The 22570-nt window shown below is 49.3% G+C and overlaps 1 protein-coding gene across 1 annotated transcript in view; it reads left to right on the top strand.

Annotated features, from left to right (window-relative positions):
* MYO15B (myosin XVB) overlaps positions 1–22570 on the top strand; it is a 41377-nt gene that overhangs the window by 10495 nt on the left and 8312 nt on the right. Inside the window, exons 15-48 of the mRNA XM_054516896.1 lie at positions 17–142; positions 664–741; positions 1073–1221; positions 1312–1357; positions 1736–1860; positions 1966–2083; positions 2630–2724; positions 2922–3015; positions 6790–6847; positions 8376–8506; positions 8611–8706; positions 10289–10524; positions 10605–10783; positions 11458–11530; positions 11960–12166; positions 12258–12337; positions 12529–12626; positions 12809–12896; positions 14233–14343; positions 14488–14582; positions 15160–15381; positions 15864–15960; positions 16325–16424; positions 16485–16543; positions 16794–16983; positions 17099–17189; positions 17733–17940; positions 18897–18911; positions 19400–19494; positions 20076–20135; positions 20369–20444; positions 21527–21645; positions 21848–21966; positions 22371–22512. Coding sequence (XP_054372871.1) covers positions 17–142; positions 664–741; positions 1073–1221; positions 1312–1357; positions 1736–1860; positions 1966–2083; positions 2630–2724; positions 2922–3015; positions 6790–6847; positions 8376–8506; positions 8611–8706; positions 10289–10524; positions 10605–10783; positions 11458–11530; positions 11960–12166; positions 12258–12337; positions 12529–12626; positions 12809–12896; positions 14233–14343; positions 14488–14582; positions 15160–15381; positions 15864–15960; positions 16325–16424; positions 16485–16543; positions 16794–16983; positions 17099–17189; positions 17733–17940; positions 18897–18911; positions 19400–19494; positions 20076–20135; positions 20369–20444; positions 21527–21645; positions 21848–21966; positions 22371–22512 — 3876 coding nt within the window. The remainder of the gene's footprint in view (positions 1–16; positions 143–663; positions 742–1072; positions 1222–1311; positions 1358–1735; positions 1861–1965; positions 2084–2629; positions 2725–2921; positions 3016–6789; positions 6848–8375; positions 8507–8610; positions 8707–10288; positions 10525–10604; positions 10784–11457; positions 11531–11959; positions 12167–12257; positions 12338–12528; positions 12627–12808; positions 12897–14232; positions 14344–14487; positions 14583–15159; positions 15382–15863; positions 15961–16324; positions 16425–16484; positions 16544–16793; positions 16984–17098; positions 17190–17732; positions 17941–18896; positions 18912–19399; positions 19495–20075; positions 20136–20368; positions 20445–21526; positions 21646–21847; positions 21967–22370; positions 22513–22570) is intronic.

Below are 22570 nucleotides of genomic sequence, written 5' to 3'. Positions count from 1 at the left end.
GAAATCTCTTTTGCAGGCCACAGACCACACTTTCCTCCAGAAGTGTCATTACCACCATGGAAACAGCCCTTGGTACAGCAAGCCCAAGCTGCCTTTGCCAGAGTTCACTGTGCAGCACTATGCTGGCCCTGTCACCTACCAGGTGAGCTGGCAGGGGCTCAGAGCAGCTGGAGAAATAACTCACCCTGGGGAAAAGCTGTGGGTGTCCTGATGGAGCAGCTCTGCGACCAAAGCTCTCCCCTTGTGACTGCACTTCCCTCTAGAGCACCAGTTTATCAGAAGAGAGGAGATTGTTACTAAGAGAGCCAACTAAGCTGCCTCAGGGCAGAAGCAAAATAGGAATTGCCCTCAGTGACACAACAGCCTCAGAGCCCTGGAAATGCAGGAAAGCTCTGGCTGCTGGGGAAAAAAAAAAACCCAAACAAAAAGAGAGGTGAAAGCCTGCAGGGTGATGTGAAGGAGAAACGGAGCAATCCCTTCTCAAAGCAGAAGTCATTGTCCTCTCTACCCTGGTGGCAGCAGGAAGAACCAGCCTCATTCTCCAGGGCTTTCCCCTTGTTCCCGCTCTCCAGCTGCCTGTCCCCACTCCCAGTGTGTGTAACAGGGGTGTGTGCCTGTCTGAGTGGTCTGAATGGTGCTTTAAATCAGATTTTGCCTCTGCAGGTCCACAAGTTTCTCCATAAAAACCGTGACCAGCTGCGGCCAGAGGTGCTGGATATCTTCTCCCAGAGCCGCCTCAAGGTACAGAAGTGGTCAGGAGGAAGATCTCTACTGCAGGTGCCCAATGATCCATTCATTGTCTTAATGTGAGAAGCAGAAAGGTACTAAACAGCTGTCAGGAGAACCTAGAGAAGCCACAAGTTTTATTTTACTGAATTTACTTGGGAATTGGGCAAATTGTCTTTGCCCACAATTGATGCACTTTATATATAAAACAGAGACTGCCTGAGGATGCAGCTGCATTCCTGCCACTGCCAGGGGCAAGGGAAAATGGTCCCCTTAAGTTTCAGGTAGAAGAGATTCTTCTTTCCACATAGTTCAGCGGGCTTTGGTAATTTCTCTGTTTTTGCAGGTGGTGTCTGAGATTTTCCAGAGGGCTAAAGCTGCCTATGGTCAGCGAAGGGAGCTGGGGGGCAGGGGCAGAGGGCTCAGGCCTCAGGCCTCCACACTGGTGTCCAAATTCCAGCAGTCTTTGCAGGACCTCACAGCCAAGCTGAGAGGGTGAGAGATGCTGCTGGCACACAGAATGTGAAGTGTTCCAGGGTCAGCACAGAGAGGAGGGTGGCCCAAGGTTCTTCCTTTGTTTTGCAGGAGCCATGCCTTCTTCATCCGCTGCATCACCCCTAACCCCAGGAAGGTAGGGCAGCACCCTGAGCTCCTTATGGAGTCCCTCAGTTCCTTCATTCTCCTCCAACAGCTCTCCTTTCACAGCTGGGATTTAAACTTCTTTGTTTCATTTGATAGCTTGAGACTTTTCTTCCCCATTGTTCTGTGTCCCACCCTTCCCTGTGGCCCTGTGAGTTAATCCTGTGCTGCAGGAGCAGAACCGGGGTCAGCTGGACACCAAAGTATTCCTTGGGCTTTGTGTTCCATGGCCCACAGCCCGCAGCAAGATCCAATACAAGGACAGGACAAGAGAAGGAGACCCTTTCTAAACTCCCTGCCTTCAGTCTCCTTTCTTTAATTTGTCTTTATTTCTTGTTTTTATTTTTTTTTGTCTGCTTTATCTTCTCAGCTCTCAAATGTCTTTGATGTGGAATATGTCAACTGTCAGCTGCGACATTCAGGGATACTGGAGGCCATCCACATCCTAAAGGAGGGGTTCCCAGTTCATCTGCCATTCCAGAGCTTCCTGGCCAGGTACGGGGCTGTCCTGGCTTGGGATCCCCCAGCCCTGGAGGATTTGTTCTCTGAGGGCTCCACATACAGCCCTGGTTTTTGTCACACCCACTCCTCCTGTGCCAGGTACGGGCTCCTGGCTGGGAGCAGGCCCAGCAGCTTGGAGCAGAGAGAAGGCTGTGCAGCTGTGCTGGCCCACGTGGTGGGGAACCCCTCGGATCTCTACCAGATTGGGGTGACAAAGGTGATGCTTACTGAGAATCCCAGCTGGATTGCACAGCCCCACCCACCATTCCCAGGCTGGCCAAGCAGGAGAGGAGCTCAGCCTCTGCCCACAGAGGGAGGGCCTTGCACACCTTCCCCTCTCACCTTTGCCTCTTGTCCCAAGTACTAAGGAGGTATTTTTAGCACTTCAGATTAACAGGAGACTCCAGCTCCAGGCTATTGTAGCATGGCCAAGCCCTTCGTATACCCAGCATTCCTGGGCTTCTACTTTTGCTACCTGCTAACCTTCATCACTCCCTGATTCCCTGTCCACCCCAAATGCATCCATCTCTGCCACTTGCACCTGTGCCTCCTGCCCTCCCCAGTCTCCTTAGCAAGAACCCTTAAAGGCTACAAAGGGATAAACCAGCAGTTTTTATTATTGATCAGCTCTGGGAGAAGCTGCTGCTTGCCTCGTGGGTCAGCAGCTGCTGCCTTTGCCCAGGTGTTTCTGAAGGAGAAGGGCAGGCAGCTGCTGGAGAGGCGATGGCAGCAGAGGCAGAGCTGGGCCGTTGTCACCCTGCAGAGGAAATTCCGCCGCCTCCTCCAGCGCCGGCGCCTCCGCGTCCTGCAGGAGAAAGTCACACTGATCCAGGCTCACTTCCGAGGCTACCAGGCCAGGTCAGGAGCCAGGGGACAGCCCAGGGACAGCCCTTTGGCCTTGCCAAGGGACAGCCCAGGGACAGCCCTTTGGCCTTGCCAAGGGACAGCCAGGTGGGGATGTCCAGGCCCCTCCTCATGTTGGCTCCTGGCCTGCTCCGTGTGTGTCTGTGTGGCTGATGTGTCCCCCATCAGACAATTCTTTCCTCATCCTCTAGGAAGCGTTACAGGAGGCTGAAGAAGACTTTGGTGCAATTTAAAACCATGATTGTGATCTCCAGACCTTTGATTCAGAGGAGGAAGCGCTGCCAGGTAACAGCAGAGCAAGGTGTACAGGAGGGGCTGTTCCTGCCCTAAGCAGAGTGAGACTGGGTGAGGCCAGGGCAGGGATGGCTTTGGAAGGTTTGCTGGGAGTGAGGTGAGGTGTCCTCACCCAGGGAGGTGTCCTTCACCCTCTGTCTGACATAAATGTAGCCAAATGAAGGAAGCAGAGAGGCTGGAGCCTTCTCTCTCTAAATGACATGCAGAATTGGCACAGGTATTGCAAACACAGCTGATTCATGGGTCTGGCTGTGTGAGCCAGGGTGGGAATGATGCCTTCAGTTTTAGCTTTTATATTTTTCAGATCCTGCACTGCATTAGTGTATAACTCTGAACTCCATATGGAATGTTAGTAAGCTCTCTTCACAGTTTGGTCAGACAAAACAATCCTTCCAGGCCTGAGAACCAGGGTCACCATCACAGCCTCAGGTCTGAAAAGAATAAACAAAAGTGAATTGGGGGAAGCAAACTGGGAGAATGTTACTTCATTACCTGAAGCTGTAATTAAACAATTAACCCGTGATATGCAGATAGACCAAACTTGTATCTGTCTGAAAAACTCATGACCATTGTCCATCTTGGGTGTAGTCTCTGCCAGGCTCCTGCACTGCCCAAGGTGTATCTGTTGAAGGCCTTTAATGAATACCCACTTTATTCTCTAACTCAGTCTAGCCTCTGTTCTAGGCAGCCTCTCCAGGCATCACTCCAGGCTGCCCTACATGAGACAAGAGCCAGTTCCATCTGTGCTCTTCACAGCTGCTGTTCTGCTCAAGCTCTAAGGTGTCATTCACCTTGCTTTTTTGGTTGCCCAGGTCAATTACTGATGGTGACTGAATTGCAAGATTCTTTCAGTCCATGATGAACCTCCCCTGATCCCGTACAGCTGCCTCAGGCTGCTCAAGCCCTTGGCCTCTTGGAGATCAGCTGGGGTGAGAACAGGATGGCAAGTTTTTGAGAAGATGGAAAGTAGTGTACAGGAGAGAGCCATGGTTCTGTCCAGTGGGTATAATGTATTGTGCACAAACTATTACAATAAAATTGGGAAATTAAAATATTGCACCTGAAGGGTAAGGGCCATTTCCTTATCCATTTCCTTACTATTAAAATAAATCTGGAAAGAGGAAATCAGACGACTCCTCCTTAGAGCAGCAGTAACATCTCATAGCTGTCAGCTTTACAGGGGAAGGACCCAGCACAGCTCCTGGCATGGCTGAGGGCATGGTGGGGCAGAGGGTTAAGAACAATGGTGTTGATACAAACCTGCAGAGGTGCCTCCTCTCCTGCCATATCCAGCACAGCATGAGTTTCTATTCTGTTTCTTGCCCTTCCCACTTGGACAGGATCCAGATTTTCTTTCTCCCAGGTAACCACAACAGTGCAACTCTATTGAATCTGTTTCTGCTCCTTCAGTGTTTGTTTGCTGAGGTCTCTGTACATGCAGTAGCAGCAGCAAAGGTCTCAAAGTTCAGCTGCTGCAAAGTTCCTCCTTTCCTCCACCCCACAGCCCTGCCCTTTGGACTTTAGCTTGCACTGTCTTTCTCAGCCCAGCCCTCATAACTTCCCATGTAGTCTCAGTGCTCTGCACCACTGACAGGCAGGAGAGAGGCAGAGAAGGAGCCAGAGACCCTCCTTCCCCATCTCAGGTGAGTGATGAGGCTGGGGAGCAATAGAACGGAAGGGAAAGGGCAGAGCTGTGAGGGAGTTTAGTTTTTGGTATCCCTCCCACCTTTCTAAAGGATTTCCTCTCCATGGACAAGTTCATCTGTCCTGTTCAGGCTGTTATCAGGTGCTTTGATGCTGAAGGAGGTGGGTGAATATTTCTGAAGGAGGTGGCAACTGCTGGGAGCTTTTGTCCTGAGCCACATCAGATGCCCAGCAAGGGAAAGTGTGGCAGGATGGTGGGCAGGTGCTGCAGGCTCTTGCTGTTGGATTGTGTCAGGAAGGGCAGGAGGTGTTCCAGCAAAGCTCAGGTCTCTGCCTGGGCAGCCCCTTCTCAATACACTGAGTTGGGGTCCCAGGAAGGCTCCTTAGCTGTTCTGTCATTTCATCTGCTGGAGCAGGACACCGTCTCCTGGCCACCCTCAGCATCTGCCCCCAGAATAGCTGGAATTTAATTCACCCACATATCTTCCCACCCTCTATCCCCTTTCATCTCCTAATAGCAGGATTAAGAGGAAAGGAAACAAAGAAGGAGCTCCCTGGCCTGTGCTGACACAGAGAATAGTCCCAGCCAAGGAATGGTGAGTTGTCAAAGGGTCTGGGGTGGTCTGAGATAAAAAACTCAGGTTCTCCAGGTGTTCTCCCTCCCTTGTGCCTCCTCAGGCCAGGTTTGCTGGGGAACAGCAGAACATCTAGAGAGGGCACACGTGTCTGGAACCTGATACAGAATGCAGGTTAGATGGTGTCAAGGGCCTTCTAATAGAGAAATATCTCATCAGTTCAGTGTTTCCCGTGCTCTGGGCACAGCCAGGCACTGTCAGCCAGTCCTGAACCAGAGCACTGTGTTTGCTCACAGCACTGACCTGGTCTGCAGAGGTGGAGGGAAGATTATTTTTGGCAATCATCTTCTGTTGTGAGGAATGGGAATGAGACACTTCTGCATAAATGTATTAACAGAAGCTGATGTAGAGAAATGGATGTATTAAAGGTTCACAACACTTTTAGTCTGTATCAACACTTCTAACTAATGCCATTATTGATGTGTCTTGACTGGACACACATTTGCTGCAGTGTCTGTATCAAGGGAATCTGAATTGATATTATCCACAATTCTGTATAGATCTGTCAGTAACAACAAGAAAAAAAATGGAAGCTCTTGTATCACCTCCTTCCCCAGGTGTGGATCCAGAACTGTGGAATTTCACAGTCCACTTCCTGGATACACCATTGAAAAGCCAGACTTGAAGTCAAGTATCTTATGAGCAAAATCAAACTGATCAAAAATGCTGTGAATGTGTCTTCAAGTGGAGAGAGATGTCAGAATAATGTGCTGGCGACACACTTTACTATGCAGATCTTAAAAAAAGCTTTACTATGCAGATCTTAAAAAAAAATCCAAAAAACAGGAAACCAAAAAATCCCACAAACTCAGGGTTTGTGACCTTGGCTTGGTTATATAGTGCCTTAATCTGAGTAGTTCTGTCTGAAATGCCCTGAGCTGACTCTACATGCAGTGAGGCTGACACTGTGTTGTATTGGCCCACCTGCTTCCTACCCTGCAGCAGTGCAAGGTGCAAACCAGTGAAAAATTGAAACTCATTGGCCAGACTCTCCTCTGGATTACCCAGATAGAGATCTGAGCTTTTTTAGGAACCTCCAATATGTATCAAAGATCAGAATCAGGTCTCATTTTATGCTGTAGCACTTTTTGATACAGAAAAATCAAAAGAAAACTGTCAGGAAAGGGCAGGAGGAAATGGCCCTTACCCTTCAGGTGCAATCTCTACAGTGCAATATGCCACACTTGATAGGAATGAGGGGTGAGTCAAAGAAAGCCAACTTTCCTGTCCTTCCCCTTGTGGCAGTTGATATTTTATTCAGGAATTGCTCCCTTTCCCTCCTGTGCTGACCCATGTCACAAGCTGTGTTCAGGCAATACCTCCCTGTCTGCAATGGCTCTGAATGTGGAGGCAGAATTCACTGCTTTGGCTCAGATGCTCCATCCCTGTCCTGGCAGCTTTTCCAAGGCAGTTTCACCCAGTCTCAGCTCTTTTTATGTGTTTCTTTTCTCTGATTTGTTTTTGACTGATTTGTTTCTGTCTCCAGGACGTGGGGCTGCTGGAGATCCCTGCAGAGCTCTCAGCCCTCCTGCACTTTGTTGAAGGTGAGAAATCCTCCTCCTCCTTCCCTCCCTTTCCTGCACTGTTTCACTGAGTATTTCCTTGTTTATATGTCTTTGTTCTCCCTGCTGCCTGTCACTGGGCTGGTTTTGATTCATTATCATTGCAGTGTAAATATGATAAAGGCAAATGGTACCATGGATGTTGTTTCCTGACACGGTAGGGAGGAAAAGCAACTTGGTCCAGGGGGCAGAGCACCAGCTTGAAAATCAGTATCTTTGTTAATTTTTCAGCTCTTCTTTTGAACTGGGCAGGTAGAACTGATGGCAGGGATGGTCCAAAACTCTTTGGTCAAAGTTACGTGACAGCAAATTGCTTAATGAACCCAGGTCTCTGACAGAGATGAGTATTTGGAGTGGAAAAACTTAAACCCATCTTTTACCTAGTCTAAAATCTTTAAGGAAATTGAAGGGGAAGAAAACAACAGTTTGGACAATTTCAAAGAAATATTTTTAGGTTTCATTAAAAATTATTTCCTCAAAATGAAGTTTAAAATAGAAGGAAGGAGAAACAGGGTAACAGCTTGATTGTGGAACAATGTCATAACTTGAGATATAACAATTTATCAGTCCAAGGACATAACAATATAATAACTTAAGGATGTAACAATGTAACAAATTGAGTTAATTTATCAATTTTGGGATGCACCAATTGGTTTTCAAATCACCAAAATACCACTAACTGCAATAATTTCACAAGCTGTTGATCTGACCCTGAGCATTGAGTTTTGGGCAGTTGTGTTTCCTCTGTAGCTCTCTGTACAATGTGAATATTTAAGCTGCAACTAGGTTGAGGCAGGATTTGCCTCTCTGTGTCTGTGTGGTGTCAAAGCCAAAGCCAGCTGTGCCTGTGGCCTTCTGTGGGGAACAGTAAGGGAGACAATCAGGCAGAAGAGTCTGGTGAATTGGAGCAGACTGTGCTGGATTCCCAAATAGCTCACATTTCATGGCAGAGCCCTGCAGGGACTATCAGCTGGTCTAGTGAGCAATGTAAGCCAGAGGGGCTCAGGGAACAGTGAAACTGCTGGAAATGAAAGCTGATGGGATGCAAATGGGGAGGATTGGAGAGCATCAGGGACACAGCTGGAGAGAGAGGAATGCACAGGAGCTGTGCTGCATCGAGAAATGCCTTCATTTAGTGATGTTTGCTCTTCTTACCCATGAGAAATCCTTCATTACAAAGACCTCTCATTTCCTTGTGGACTGGGGATTGTTGTCAGCAGTATCTCTGTATGGGCTCAGCATTTCCTGCCTGTAAGTGCTGCAGAGCAGCCTTGAATCTCCAGGTGTTCCCTGGGGAGAATGGTCTGAAAGATCAGAGCTGTAAAATTTCCCTCCTGAAGGGAGTCCTTGTGCTCTCAGGGAGGTGAGGCTGTGCCTGCTGGGGGCTGGGCTGGGTGTCCCTGCAGCCAGGGCTGGGTCAGGGGCTCAGCAGGGTGAGGTGCAGGTCAGCAGGAGCTGCCCTGTGAATTGTTTGTGTCCTGCCAGCACAGCAGACCTCCTTCCCTTGCAGGTCGACACCAAGCACAGGCCAACCAGATAACTGAGACACAGCCCCCAGAAGTCAAGGTCAAGGATGACCTTTCCCTCCCACCCACCATCAACAGCCATCCCTTCTCCTCCTTCATCAAATCACACTTCCAGGTGGGAACTCTTTATCTCTCTTCACTGCCTCCCCTGTGGGCAGACACACTGGTTTTAGCAACACCAGGAGCAAATATTTCTGTCTTTTTTTTGTTTCATTGTAGAAGCCAGATTTCCCTGCCCCTGGTCAGCCTCTGCAGCACCCCTTAACCCACCTGGATGCTGAACACCAGGAGAGTGCACTTGAGATAAACAAACTGGTAAGAGACATTGTTCTTGACCTTGCTGGGAACAGGTGGGCACAGACAATGTTTTGATGCCTTTATACAACAAGTTGCTGGTGGTGGATACTGTTCTTACAATACATGGAGGGCTGGAAAAGCAGAATAAATTGCTCCTTCTAGGCCCTGGAGCAGCCTGACAGAGATCACACACAGCCCCTTAAGGTTGCTGTCTTTTTGGGGAGGCACAGACCAGCCACAGACTACTGGGATCAAAGTGAATTGCCTGGTGATGGAGCCTCAGAATTTGGCAGGACATATAGGAATAGGACTGCTAAACTTTAATATCCCAATATTCCAGACTCAGTAGCAATGATAAGGGAAGTCTGTCTTCTCAACCACTTACTTGTCTATCAATCATAAAAAAGTTTCATTTAACCCAGATCTTTTCCATGTGGTTTAAACTATGATGTGGTTTACAGCAAACATCTCAATTGCACCTCGGGCTCACAGATGTGTCAGTACCCAACAGAGGACAGTGAACTGTTGTTTAAAGGCTGGAAAAGGGCAGGGACTTTGTCATCAGGAAAAGTACACCTGGAACCACACCCTTACTCTGTAGTGTTTGTGTGAAGGGGATGGTGCTATTTCATCTCTGTGGATGTGAAACATATATTTCTTTATATTTCTTCTTTAAAATGGTTGAAAATAAAATGAAACCCTGGATACTTTCTAAGTAAATCTGGTCATCTTTTTGGGAATTACATGGAATTAAAATAAGCCCATTAAGAAATGGCTTAATACCTAAAAACAGTCTCTTGTTTTGTCCTTGTGATCCCAATTATAGAAGAGCATAACCTTCAATAAAATCTTGTGAATAGGATTGTGTTTAAGCAGAACACTATTATTTTTCTAAAGATCAAAGGCAGTTTTTCTCCCTTGCTAATGAAATAGGGATTTGCTACAAAGAATTCCATGAGAACTAAACAACCACCATCCCTTGTTTTTCGCAGTGAATCTCTGACACACTTGGTACCATTAAGTGTTTTTAGAAGTGTTGTTATGCTTAAATGTTCTTTCCAAAGCTGTCCATTTTAGAAAAAAACTTAATTTGTGACATACTGAAGTGTAGAGGATGAAAAAATCATTCTGTACCTAAGGGTGAGAAATACAAACTAGAAAAGCATTGAAGAAGTTGATATGCATAGCCAAGAAGCTGAATCACTTCAGTGACTGTGTTGAGACACCACATCCCATAGTACTTGGTATAATATTAACTGTTCCAAAGGCTTTGAACACTCAGTGGGCTCAGTAGCAGGTATCCTATGGTAATTTACTTGTGTGCCTGAGCCCTACCCAAGGGGAAATATTTTGCCCTAGACCAAATTCTGAGTCATACCTCAGAAGAGACTGAAGTCACCCTGACTTTTAGTCAGGATCCAATCTCTATAAACGTTACCTCCCAAATTGCCCAGCACTTTGGTAGTGCTCAAAAACCTGAGGACAGGCCCCAATGTGATTGTTGGCCACAGAGGCTCCTGGTGTCTCCAGCTCTTACCCCAGAGTTTGGGACAGGGGGTTACAGCTCCAGTTCTCTCTCTCTTGCCCCGGATCCTTCCAGATTTTGCGCTTCATCGGTGACCAGAGTCTCCATGGCTGGCAGGAGGTCCTGCTGGGCAACTTCATTGCTGCCAGAGGCTTGAGGGACGCTGCTCTGCGCGATGAAATCTTCAGCCAGGTGGTTGCCCAGAGCTGGAGGAACCCGGACACGGAGCGCAGCCGGCGGGGCTGGCTCCTGATGGCCACTCTGCTCAGCTGCTTTGGCCCCTCACCAGCACTGCAGAAGCCACTGCTGAAGTAAGAGGAGAAAAGGCCAAGGCAGGCTTACAGAGGGGTTTGGAGGGATGAGCAGTGCTTCATGCAGTTCCTTCTCCCAGGTTTGTGTCAGACTATGGCATGGAGGGCTACAGCGCTGTGTGCCAGCGCAAGATGCTGAGGGCAGCTCAGTGCACAGGGACAGAGGCTGTGCCTGCTCGGGCTTACCCTCCCACCCAGCTGGAGTGGACAGCAAACCAGAGGAGAGGGAAGATGGTGCTGGATGTTCATACCTTTAATGGTAACTCACTCTTCTGCCCTCCTGCTGTCTTTCAGTCTCTAAGGTCTTTTCCAGTGTAGAAATCAGCATTTGGGAAATAATTCCCTCAACTAAGTAAAGTGGGTCAGAACACTGCTAGTACAGCCATGGGGGAAACAAGCATCTGAATTTAGATCCAAAACTTGCAAAGTCTGGGCCTGGTGGGACCTGCTTCTCAGGCTGAGGGGTGACATTGTCCTGGGTTTGGGCCCTGCTCAACAGAGGGTTATTCATCTCTCCTGGGCTGCCATCTATTACAGCCCATGCAGCAGGATTTTGTTACAGGGACTTTCTGCCCTTCTCAAATATTACCTGAAGTTGCCTCTTGAGCAACCAGCAGCTCTATGAATTGAACATAGATCATCCCTACTCTGGCTCCTTGTGAGTGGAGTGATCCCCAAGCAAACCAGGACACTGCAAGGGCTTTCACCTGTCAGGTTGGAAATGCCAATCTGTGCCATCAAACAGATATTTTGGATATTAATTTGTCCATGGGGAGTTTTTATGAGCTTCCATGAGCTTTTAGTCTTCCTGTGGCCCCGCCCAGGAGTGTTTGAGACTTTCCAGCTGGGCTCTGCCCGTGCCCCATGGAATGTGGGTGTTGCTTTGGGTCCTGCCAGGGAGGCTGTGGGTACTGACTTTGCTCTCTGTGCCAGAGGAGAAGTTCTCAGCTGAGGTGGAGTCCTGGATGACTGGGGAGCAGTATGCAGCCTGGATCCTGAGTGCCAGGTACTGCAGAGGATGGGAGCAGGTCTGGGAGTGTGAGAGAGGCTGTCACCAGCTCTAGGGTTCAGCCTGGTTGGGTCTGCAGGCTGGGATTTATATGGTCACATGTAGAATACTCACTTCTTGCCCACACCAGCCTGTGCTCCCCTCTTCACCCTGAACATAACCCTCAACCATAAGCAATGGGCTTCTTTAGGAACAGAGGAACCACCGGTGGGATCTCTGAGAGCAGCTTCAGAGGAAAAAAGAATTGATAAAAAGGACAAATCTTGAATTATTCTAGATTTTTTCTAACCCTGGGCACTTAATAGTTGATTCACACCCTAAATCTAAAGGATTTAAGCCAGGATAAACAAGGCAAGAAGAAATTGAATGTAATGTTTTCCTTCCTCTCCCTTTCCCCTGCCTGCCTGGACACCTTTCCTCTCCCAGGGGCTGTGACAAGAACACTCGAGGGTGGTCTGTCTCCATGTTCACTGGCAACATGTGGCAGGACCTGCTGGGCTGTGACTTTGTGCTGGACCTCATTGGAGAGATGGAGGACACCAGCAACTTCATCAGCTCCTCCCGGGCCCCCACTGAGTACCCCATCACCCCAGAAAGGGACAGGAGCATCCTGCAGTCCTCTGACCTGGACATGTGAGCCACCTATTCCTCCTGCCCCACCACTTGTGGCCCTGTCACCCATCTTCCAGCACTCTGGTCCTCATCTCATTTTCCTCTTCAACAGGATCCCTCCTGCTCCAGGTATCCAGGCCCCTGCCTTCCCCCCACCCAGCCTGCCTCCAGAGCTTATTGGTCTCCATCCAGGTGAGCTTTAGCCCAGCACTGTGGCTGACACTGGGAAGGGTCAGATGGGCCCCAGCCAGGGCATCAGGGCAGAGGGGGAGTCAGATGATTCTTCTTGTTGTAGACTCCACTCTGAACCATGACTAATAGGGACTGGAGGCAGGGGAAGGTTTCTGACCTGCCTTGTCACCAGATTTCTCTCTGCTCCCAAGATCCAAGGTTTAGAGAAGACCTGAGGGTCCCTGTGGGCTTGGATCACTATGTGGATGATCTCTTCAGCCCTGTGCTGCATCAGAGCTCCAGAGCATCTGTAAGTGCCCTGGTGTTCCCTCCTGCCTTCTCTCTGCAGCTCTCCTGTCCCTGTGAGTCCTTCAAGGTTTTCCTGCCCATTCACTGCCCCTGCTCAGCTCAGACACACCTTTGAATGTCTTTCCCTCCGGGAAGTCTGTCCCTCTGGGCTCAGATAACTGTTTTGGGTTTATTTTGATGCAGGAGATGGAGAGCAGGGAGAATCTCACCAGACGCATGAAAGGAGGTGGGAAGATTGGCCCCACACAGAGAGGAATCTTTCCTTCTACAGGTCTGTAAGGCCATGGGGACACCTGGGACTACATCACCTTCAGTGAGCACTAGTCAGGGAGCCCCTTAAATGCTAATTATTGCATGTTCAGCTGGTTCATGCAGAGCACTGGGCTTTAGCACAGGCTGCACTCCTTCTCCCAGGTGAGACAGATGCCTTGCAGAGGTATCAGATAAGGGAGCTGCTTTGTTGTGCTTGTAATTTCTCTTCTGAGCTGGCCTTGGGGTCAAGGCAGCTGGTAGCTTGTTTCTGACCCAGGCCACCTCTTCCCCTGACAAATATTTGTAAGTCATGTATTCACCTTCTATTCACCCCATGCTTGCAGAGAGCAGTTGGTGCCTTTATCAGGGCTGGTTTTAATATTTTTTATTACTTCCTTACAGAACTTCCCATCATCTGTAGCTATTCCTTGGGTTAGTAAGTCTGAACCCTCAAGAGGTTTTGGTTTATGTATTTGGTTTCTTTGCTTTTCCTCATTTCTGTGGAGCTGAGACTCTGGCATTTGCAGCAGGGTGGAGTCAAACACCAATATATTAATGGCACTGACAAATCTGAATCTGCATGGGTAGGAACACACCCAGCAGTCTCAGAAAGGTGAGGAATGTCCAGTTCAGTCATTCCTGAGACAGCAACTGCTCCTGGCTATTGGAGAGGCTCTGGGGCATGACAAGCCCTATTACAGATCACTGGCCTGAGGCCAGTTTGTCACTTATGTGGCTTCTTAGATGAGGGAGGTGTATGATGATCATCCCAGGGCCATTCTCACTGGTGAGGACATGATGATTCAGTAGGTTTGTGCTGGGTGCTGACTCCTCTCAGCTGAGTCTGACCCCCACACCCTTTGCTCTGCTGGCTTCACACTCAGAGGGGTTTGTTTGTGACCCCATATGGGACTTGACTGCTGGGAGCAGAGGAGTTCCTATCTCCCCACAGCTCCTCCCCATGACACACAATGGCATCCAGGCCAGGGCTCCTTGTTCATCCAGCCTGGCCACCCACTGCAAAGATACCAATGTGACAGTCTCAGCCCCAGAGATCTTTGCTCAGTCCTCAAGAGAAAACCTCTGTAATCATACACAGGCAGGAATTATTTACAAGCTTAATCATGAAGAATGGTGGTGTCCAAAGCTAGGCTGCAGAAACAGAGTCTGGATACTGCTGTTTAAAATCTGGCAGGCCACCCATTTTTCTTAGGTTTCCTTTTTCCACCTGAGTTTTGCTGTGTCCTGCTGTGGTTGGTGCATGTGGAGAGCACCAGAAGTGTTCTCTGGGGTTGCTCAGGATATTCTCATTTGGGATTCTCCAAAGCACTGTTCACTTGGTCTTTTCCCTCTAGGCTTGTCTGGAATGACTCAAACACCAGTTTACCAGCCCATGCCCTCCATGATGGGGATGCCAGCAGCCATGCCTGTGATGCCAGGGGTTGGTGGGGTTGCACCTATGCCAGGTAATAGCAGTGTTCTGGAACTGCACAGGGGAGGGGGTGGAAGGGGGCTGTCAGTGACACTTGTGCATTTCAGTGTCAGGTGAGGGGCTCAGTGGGGAATGCTCACCTGTAGGATTTTGAAGATGTGTGTGTTGTCTTCCACAGCCATGGTGATGCCCCAGCCCGTGGTTCCAGCTGTGGATCCCAGCCAGCTGGCAGCACAGCAGCAAGCCTTTATCAACCAGCAGGCCATGCTCATGGTGAGTGGAAGGGCCCCAGGAACTGGGGAAGAGCCACATTGGTGTTTGTGCCTGAGGGGGAGCCCAGCTCTCCTCCTCTTTGGGCCTGCTCTGTGTCACTCTGGGCTCACGTGCTGGGGTGAACTCTGTTTTAATCCCCACTATAAAGTGGGCATTATTTAAGGCTGCAAAACTGGGATCCCTCTTTTTGCCCCTTTGTGTCCATGGGGACACCGAGGCACCATCAGTGAGTGAGGAGCAGAGACAGGAGCAGGCCTGAGGAGATTCAGCTGTAATTCCCATGGGGTTTTAAGCTGGGATTTGCTACAGATGCAGGTCTGCAGCTTTCTGTGCAAAGCCCTGTGAGTGCAGGGCAGTCTCAGCTGACAGCTGAGCCTTTGGGGGGTGTTAGGAGCTCTGCATCCTTGGCCAGGTGGGAGAAGACTCCCTGGGCATGCCTTGTTCACGCACTGGGAAAGTTGCCATGCACTATGTGGATGTTTTGGGATTGATTAACAGTGAAAAAACAGGACAGGCTGTGACTGATGGCTGGGTTTGTGCAGCCTAGAGCTCATGGACATTGCAATTCCTTCCCCAGGCCCAGCAGATGACTCTTCAAGCCATGAGCATTTCCCAGCAGCAGCAGCAGCAGGAGCTGCAGAAGCAGCAAAAGTCTCTTGAGAACTCCAGGCCAAGAGTCTCCAGCCCAGCACAAGCCTCAGCCCCAGCCACTCTCCCAAAACCCAAGAAGCCTCCCAGCAGCCAGGCTGCTGCAGAACCATCAAGGTCTCCAGAGCCACCAGCTAAGGCAAAAGAGCTGGTATGAGAAACAAGCAGTGGTGGATTTGGTTTGAACTTGTGTTTGGTGTTTGCTCTGTGGCCATGCATGTGTGGCCATGGTTTGGCAGAGAGGAGAGCAGAGATTTGTGGTTCCTGATGATACTGAGACCTTTCAAACTCTGCTTGCTGAGTCTCTAAGGATCAAACCTCAGTGTCTTTTGCTCTGTGGAGGTTTGGCTGCAAGGTTGGCCAATTCATTTCCAGCTAAGCTGAATTTTCCACAGGAGAATTAATTACTCTGAGATCTTTATCATCCAGCAAGGTGTTTTGGGCCTCTTACATAATCCCCCTTCTCTGTGCTTGGCTGAGGGTTCCTTGTGTTAGAAACTGACTTATTGGGACACTCCTGGATGTGAGAGGTTCTAGATCAGAACAGTTTGAGACGAAATCACTCCTGAGCTGAAGGCACTGCAGAGGTACTGCTGGCTGGTGCTAACTAAACAAGCTGTGCACTGTCTGCAGGATTATGACTATGTGGAAGAGGAGTTCTCCAGCAGTGAGGATGATGATTGTCCTCGGGAAACCTTCCAGCAGAAGAGAGAGTACTTCCAGAAGATGGGTGAGTGTCTGCTACTCTGGGAAAACACCTTCCTGGCATGTCTAGGTGTTCTTGTCTCCCTGTCTGGAATCCAGCTAATCTCTGCAGGAGCTGCTGGTGATGTGTGTGCAGGAGTTTTGGGTTCCTGTTCAGGAGCTGCTGGTGATGTGTGTGCAGGAGTTTGGGGTTCGTGTTCAGCTAGCTCCAGTTCAGATTGTGAGCTGTAGTGGGGGCAGTTTTCTATAAATCTCTGGGCATGTGACTGGAACACTCTCCCTCACTCTAGAAAAGAGGTTTTTGCTGACTGAGGCAAGAGTGAGAACTGTTCCATCAGTGCCAGGTTTTGGTGTGGGTTAGATTAGCTCAAGTCCCCCTTTCTATGCAGGAGAGCAGCACATCCGAGTGAAGAAAGTCAGACCTAGCAAAACCTGGACTCCTCCAGCAAAACCCCAGCCAATAGAGGAGGAGGAGGAAAAAAAAGAGGAGCTGGAGAAGAGGAAAAAAGAGGAGCTGGAGAAGAGGAAAGAAGAGGAGCTGGAGAAGAGGAAAGAAGAGGAGCTGGAGAAGAGGAAAGAAGAGAAGCCTGTCCCTGAACCAGAGCCAGGTAAGATGTTGTGCAGTGCAGATTCAAGCAGGTTGACAAGGAAGACCTTTCCAGGAACATCAGGCCAGCATTTAGGGAGAGGAGGAAAGGATCTGACTCTTCTGAGATTCTGCATCTTGACAGGAGAGAAAAGAGGAATGAATGTCCATGCCAGTCAGCATCAGAGGGAAAGGAAGGGAAGGTCAAGTGAGATAAAGGGATTTCTCCTGTGTCTTTGCTGGTCTGTTGATTAAAGCTGTCACCCCAACAGCTCCTGCTTCCCCTCTGCCACCTCCTGTGCCTAAGCCAAAAAAGGAGACACCAAAACCAAAGAGGGAGCCACCTGTAGTGAAGCCTTCAGGCCCTGAGAAGCGTCCTGCACCCAGCCACGAGATTGGGAACATCATCAAAATGTACCAGAGCAGACCAGCCCCCGAGCCCCAGCCCATCCAGCCAAGCAGGTGAGGGTGTGGGATCCCCCTGTGGGCAGGAGGGACATGGGGGTTCTCTATCTCAGCTCTGCCAGTGGCTCCATTGTGCCCAAACCCCCTAATGCTGTTCCATGTTCTCTTGCAGGAGAGTATCCAGGCCATTTATAAAGAAAAACGACCCCAAAAATGAGGCTCTGGCCAAGCTGGGAATGATGAACCCCTCACCTCAACGATCAGTGAGTTCTTTGCTCTCTGGTTACTTCAGGAGCTCAGCAGAGAGAGCCTGTCCACCCCATTTCCAGCAGGCTGGGATCTCCCTGGTGCTGCAGTAGCAGCCAGGTGATTTCTGGTTGGGTTGTGAGATAGCTGGGAGCTCACACCACAGTCCTGCCCACCCTAGACTGGTTCCAGTCATCTGTAAAGTCATCTGAGGTCTTGAAGAAAAGGCTCTGGAGCAGCAATTCCTATTGTCAGATGCTAAAGGCTGATGTGGAAGCAAGCAACTCATGTTCTCCATGTTCGGCACCAAGGCTTTGGCTTGTTAACCTCATTTCTTCCTTTCCAAACTGGAGGCTTTGATATCAAATACTTGGTCCTCTTGGTTTGGTTGATCATCTCTTTGTAGAATTTGTGTTGATCTAAAGGCAGTGGTGGGCTGTTCACACAGATCTTGCCCCTGGGGTGGGCTGCTGCCCCAGGATGATTTAGAACAGCAGTGTCAGGACAGAGCCCAGGAATGCAGGGAAAGACTGGCTCAAAGGGTTTTTTTTGTCTTGCAGCCATCTCCTGTGCCACAGGAGAAGAAAATACCTCCACCTGTTAAGCCCAAGCCAGGCCCAGCTTCCAGCTCTATCAAGGAAAAGCAGCTGCCCCTCCTGTCCATCTTCAAACCAGAGGGTGCCCCCTCAGCTGCCCAGACCCCTCATGCTCCCCCCCTTCCCTCACCAACACCTGAGGACCAAGACAGGCAGGAACCCCCGGGGAAGGGTGAGTATTGGTTTCACCCATGTGGGACTTGTAGCAGGGCAGGGAGGAGATGGGGCTGGAAGCAGCCCAGGAGGGTCATGGCACAGGTCCTGGCACCAGGCAGTGTGGCAGGGACTGAGCTGTGTGACACCAGGGAGGTGTTGCAATCTCATCTCTGAGCAATCAGAGATGTCACAGTTCCAGCCTGGCCCAGAAACCAGCGTGGCACTTCCCAGCTCTTAACTCTTCCCTTCTGAAAAATGCAGCTAAAAATAGAAAGGTCCTTGGGCTACAGCTTTATCAAGGTCCAGCCCACAATACTTTTATTGTTTGCCTGCAGCATAATTATCAAAGGAGCAATTAGTGGGTGGACTTTAGACCAGGGAGCAATGGGAAGCCAGGTCTTTCACCTTTCCCTCTGGAGGGATCTTAGAGACGGACTGTGGAATAGGGAACGTTTCTCAGAGGGAGGCTGAGCCTGGGAGACCTTGGACACATAAAGAGTGTTTGGATGCTGCCCATTTTAAAAAAGTAGAGCTAATACTTATCAGCAGTAGTTTGGAAGTGTTATTCAGTCTTAGTTTTGCCTCTGAATTTCAGTGTGAGCCTGAATTCATTTTATACATTGGATACCTGTACCAAGGTATTTCAAGCTGTTTAAAATTCTCATCAGCATCACATTTCATAAGCTGCAAGGAACAGTCAGTCAAACACATTACTGAAGGACTCCATCCTGCAGCAACTTCCCTGCTATAAAAGGATTTCCCTGTTAGCTCCTCCTCTCTTCAAAAATTATTCTTGAGGAAGTCTGTGAAATCTAAATCAGAGTAACTGGATTAGCCTGAAAAATTTCTTCATGCTTTGGAATAGGGATATAGAAACAGCTGAAGTATGGGAATTACAACATTATTTGTCTATGAACTCTGAAGTTTTGAAAGTTTGAAGTGCTTAAATGAAGACATTACTACCTCATAAAGGGAGAACTTTGAGCAGTCGCCTTCAGACTGAGCCTGTCTTTAACACATCTGCAGAGAGAGAATCTGGTGCTAGTTTTGGGTGCCCTGTACCAGAACCTTGAAGCCTCCAAGCTCAGGAGAGAACTTTTATGTCCCTCTGAAAGCTTTAGCAGCCTATTTATAATGACACAAAGTGACACCTGTGTCTCCAACCTCAAGCGCCGGGGGAGTGTTTCATGTGGGAGGCCGAGTGCTCCCCATGCCTGGAGTGTTTCTGTTCTTAGCAATGAACTTTGTGGCTAGACAGTGGAAGTGTAAATGCTACCAGAAATTCTGGGAATGACTGGTTTGTGCTCACATGAGCTGGTCACTGACCTTCAGGAGATTCCCTGACAGGAATATTCCATCAGGAACTGTCCCCTTTCTCCTGGCAGGTCTTCGGTGGGTGGAAAGGACCTTGTAACCCTCATAGCCCATCTTCACTGCTTTTTCTCCCCACACAGACTCTGCTGTGACACTGGCAGGTGATGATGGGATCAAGACCCAGTTGTACAAGCTCACCACCAGTGTCAGCTTTTCCTATGTCGACCCTGCCTGGAAAATTTTTCTGCGCAAAGAGGTTCAGTTCCTGAGCTGAGGATTGGCTGGGGGGGAGCTCATCCCATCTCTGGTTAAAATGGGGTTATTTGGTCACAGGCACTCAGTGTAAGATAAGAGCACAAAGATAATTCTGGGATCCCAGACACAGGAGTTGGAGGCAGGGGATCATGTCATGGGGAATCCGGGTCCTGCTCTGCCTTACTGACACTTGTGTCTCAGTTTCTCTACCTGTCCTTTCCTCCCTCTGTAGAGCACTGAGACATCTAGAACTGAATTTGCTGTTGCCTGGTGCTTTCCTGTTAAAACAGTACAAATGTGCTTAAAATCAAGTATTGGAGAATGTGCTAAACTCACCAGGGTACATCCCTTGGTCTGACTGCGTCAGCAGTTTATATACAGACACAAACGGGACGGGGCTGCCTGACCAGCGAGGTTTTGGTCCTTCACTCCTGGTCCTTCTGTTTACATTCAGTGTCTCCTTCCTGCCTGTGCCTGGAGATGAACTCACTCCTCCCTGGCAGAAGGGCATATGGATTGCAAAACATCCCTGGGAGCTGCTTCTGCAATATCTGTAACACCACTATTGCCCTCCTCTTGCAGGTGTTTTACCCCAAAGAAAATTTCAGCCACCCTTACTGTTTGAACTTGCTGTGTGAACAGGTAAGCACTGGAGTGTGGCTCAAGGCCAGTTGTGTCTCTGGGGACAAAACACTCCATAATTATATTGCAAGAGTCACCTTCACTTCTCCATCCCCAGCAGTGCAAGTCTCTTCCCCAGATCCATCCAGTCCCTGTTCACTCCTCTCTGAGACTCAGTTTAGCAGACTCAGATGCTCCAGCACAGCCAGGTGTGGCCTTTGCAATGGAAGCCTCTCTGTTCCCTTGTTCTGCAGATCATCCGTGACACCTTCTCCGAGTCCAACTTTCGGATCTCCAGGGAGGAGAAGCGCAAGATGAAAGATCTGCTGAGTAATTAACAGCCCCATCTGGTTAACCCCCCCTTCCCCTCTGTGCCCATCCCAGCTTCTGCTCTGGAATGAAAAACTGGCCTCCAACCCTTTCAGTCAGTACTAAGGGCAGAGGAGAAATGTTTGTCACTGCAGCAGGAAAGCACACTTGTAAAGTGCAGTGTAGGAATGTTTGTTTATTCCAAATGGCCCTGAAATTTCTGTGAGCCAGAAAAGCTCAGTTCTGAAATGTTTTTTGTGGGGAGAAGAAACTGAAGCCAAGAATAGGATTTTGATTTGTTTCAAATTTCAACTGTCATCTCTGACATGATCTTCATGGAGAGAGGGATGGAAACCAGTAGTAGACTGGTGCAAGTGTCCTTTCCCCTCTGCATGTGGTTTGCTGTGGGGGTACCAGTCTGGGTCTTTTTTGGGTTTTCCTGGGTCTGGATTGAAGGCACTTGAGACAGTAATTTATGTTCGGACTCAGGTGTTTATTATCTCTTATCAGTAAAACAGTCTCATTACTGTGAGTTCAGCAGCTTTTCATTAGAAGGCACAAAATGGCCAACAGTCTCTTGGTACAAGGTCTTTTAAGACTAAACTATCCAATTAAGAATTGACACCTGGATTATTTTCCCTTTTAACCCAATAACTGATCCCACAGAGCCCACAATGAGGACTTTTCTGCCCAATTACAAAATGCCACCCAAACCCATGAAGAAGAAGGAGGAAGAAGCATGAAGAAGAAACCTAGGATGACACCCTGTGCCCTCCATCTTGCTTCCGTCCACAACATACTAAAAATCCCAAACCTAAATTTATCACCAAGTGATACACCGACACTACTCTCTATTTCACACATTTGTGGATTCTAGTTATCTTGAAGTCTGGGAAACTTTCTCCATGAATGAGGGTCAAAGTCAGTGCTCCCCTGGGGGTCAGGGCACCCCAGAGCAGACAAAGAAATATTCCCAGTGCCCTGGGTTTCCACAGTTTGCTGTGCTGTGAGCACAGAGGGACTGCTGGGAAAGAATCCCTGGGAAGAGGGAGACTTGGCCACCTTTGTCTTTCTAAACAAGTAACTGTTCTGTATCCCTGCAGTGGAGTTCCAAGTTGGCAGCAATGCCCAGTCCATCCAGGAGGAGGGGATAAAGAAGAGGATTGTAGTGGCTGCTCGGGACAACTGGGCCAACTATTTCTCCCGCCTTTTCCCAGTTCAGGTGAGCCTTGATTCTCTCACCAGACCCTGGGCTTGCTTTAGCTGTGGCTCCAGTTGACTCTTTCTGTCCCCTGCCTGCAGTGATTCTGTACCTTCCATACCCTGCAGGGTTTCACACCTTTTGTGTGACACCTCCTTTCCCTGGTGCCACCTGCGCAGGTGGGATGGAGCCTTTGGTTCTCTGTGCTGCACTTCCCTTACAGGGTGAAAAGGGAAGTGATGTGCAGCTCCTGGGTGTTTCTCACCGGGGCATGAGGCTGCTGAAGGTGGAGAAAGCAGCTGGATACCATCCTGAGCACCTCAAGATCCTACGCAGCTACTGGTGAGCAAAAGGGCCCTGGCTGCTGCAGGAGGACAGCTTGTGTCTGGCAGGGTGTTGGAGGCAAACTGAATGGAGGAGCTGAAAATTCTGAGCTGTGCTGTGCTCTCTAGGACTATCCTAGGCCAGCTGTGACTCACTGACCCTCCTTTTAATGAGTCTGGCTTTTCCTTTTCCTTCCTACCTTGAGCTTTGCTTGCAACAAGTGAGAGCTGGGGGTGAATCAGCTCCGTGTGCCATCACAGGGGGCTCCTCAGGGTGAAAGCCATGAGCAGCAGGAGGAAGGCCAACATGGAGAATGTTGAGGCATGTCTCCATTCCCAGTCCTTGGAATGGGCTCCCATCCCCACGTTCTGCATCCCAAGCTCTGGCAGAAGGAGCCTGAGCATGCTGGCTTGTGTTCCCAGCTTTGCAGAGGTACTTTCAGTGGAGATGAAAGGCAGCAATTCCCTGGAGTTCTCCCTGAAGACAGAGCAGCTCATCCTGCACTCTCCAAAGGCTCCGTGCATCAAGGCCATGGTGGAACTCTTCATGCAGGAGCTGAGGCAGGTGAGGCAGCAGCTGGAGGGCAGTAGGGAATGAAGGTGGTTTTCCAGATGAAACAGAG

The sequence above is a fragment of the Molothrus ater genome, chromosome 19 (assembly GCF_012460135.2).
Source record: "Molothrus ater isolate BHLD 08-10-18 breed brown headed cowbird chromosome 19, BPBGC_Mater_1.1, whole genome shotgun sequence".
Lineage (NCBI taxonomy): Eukaryota > Metazoa > Chordata > Aves > Passeriformes > Icteridae > Molothrus > Molothrus ater.
This window is presented reverse-complemented; position numbering and strand designations above follow the sequence as displayed.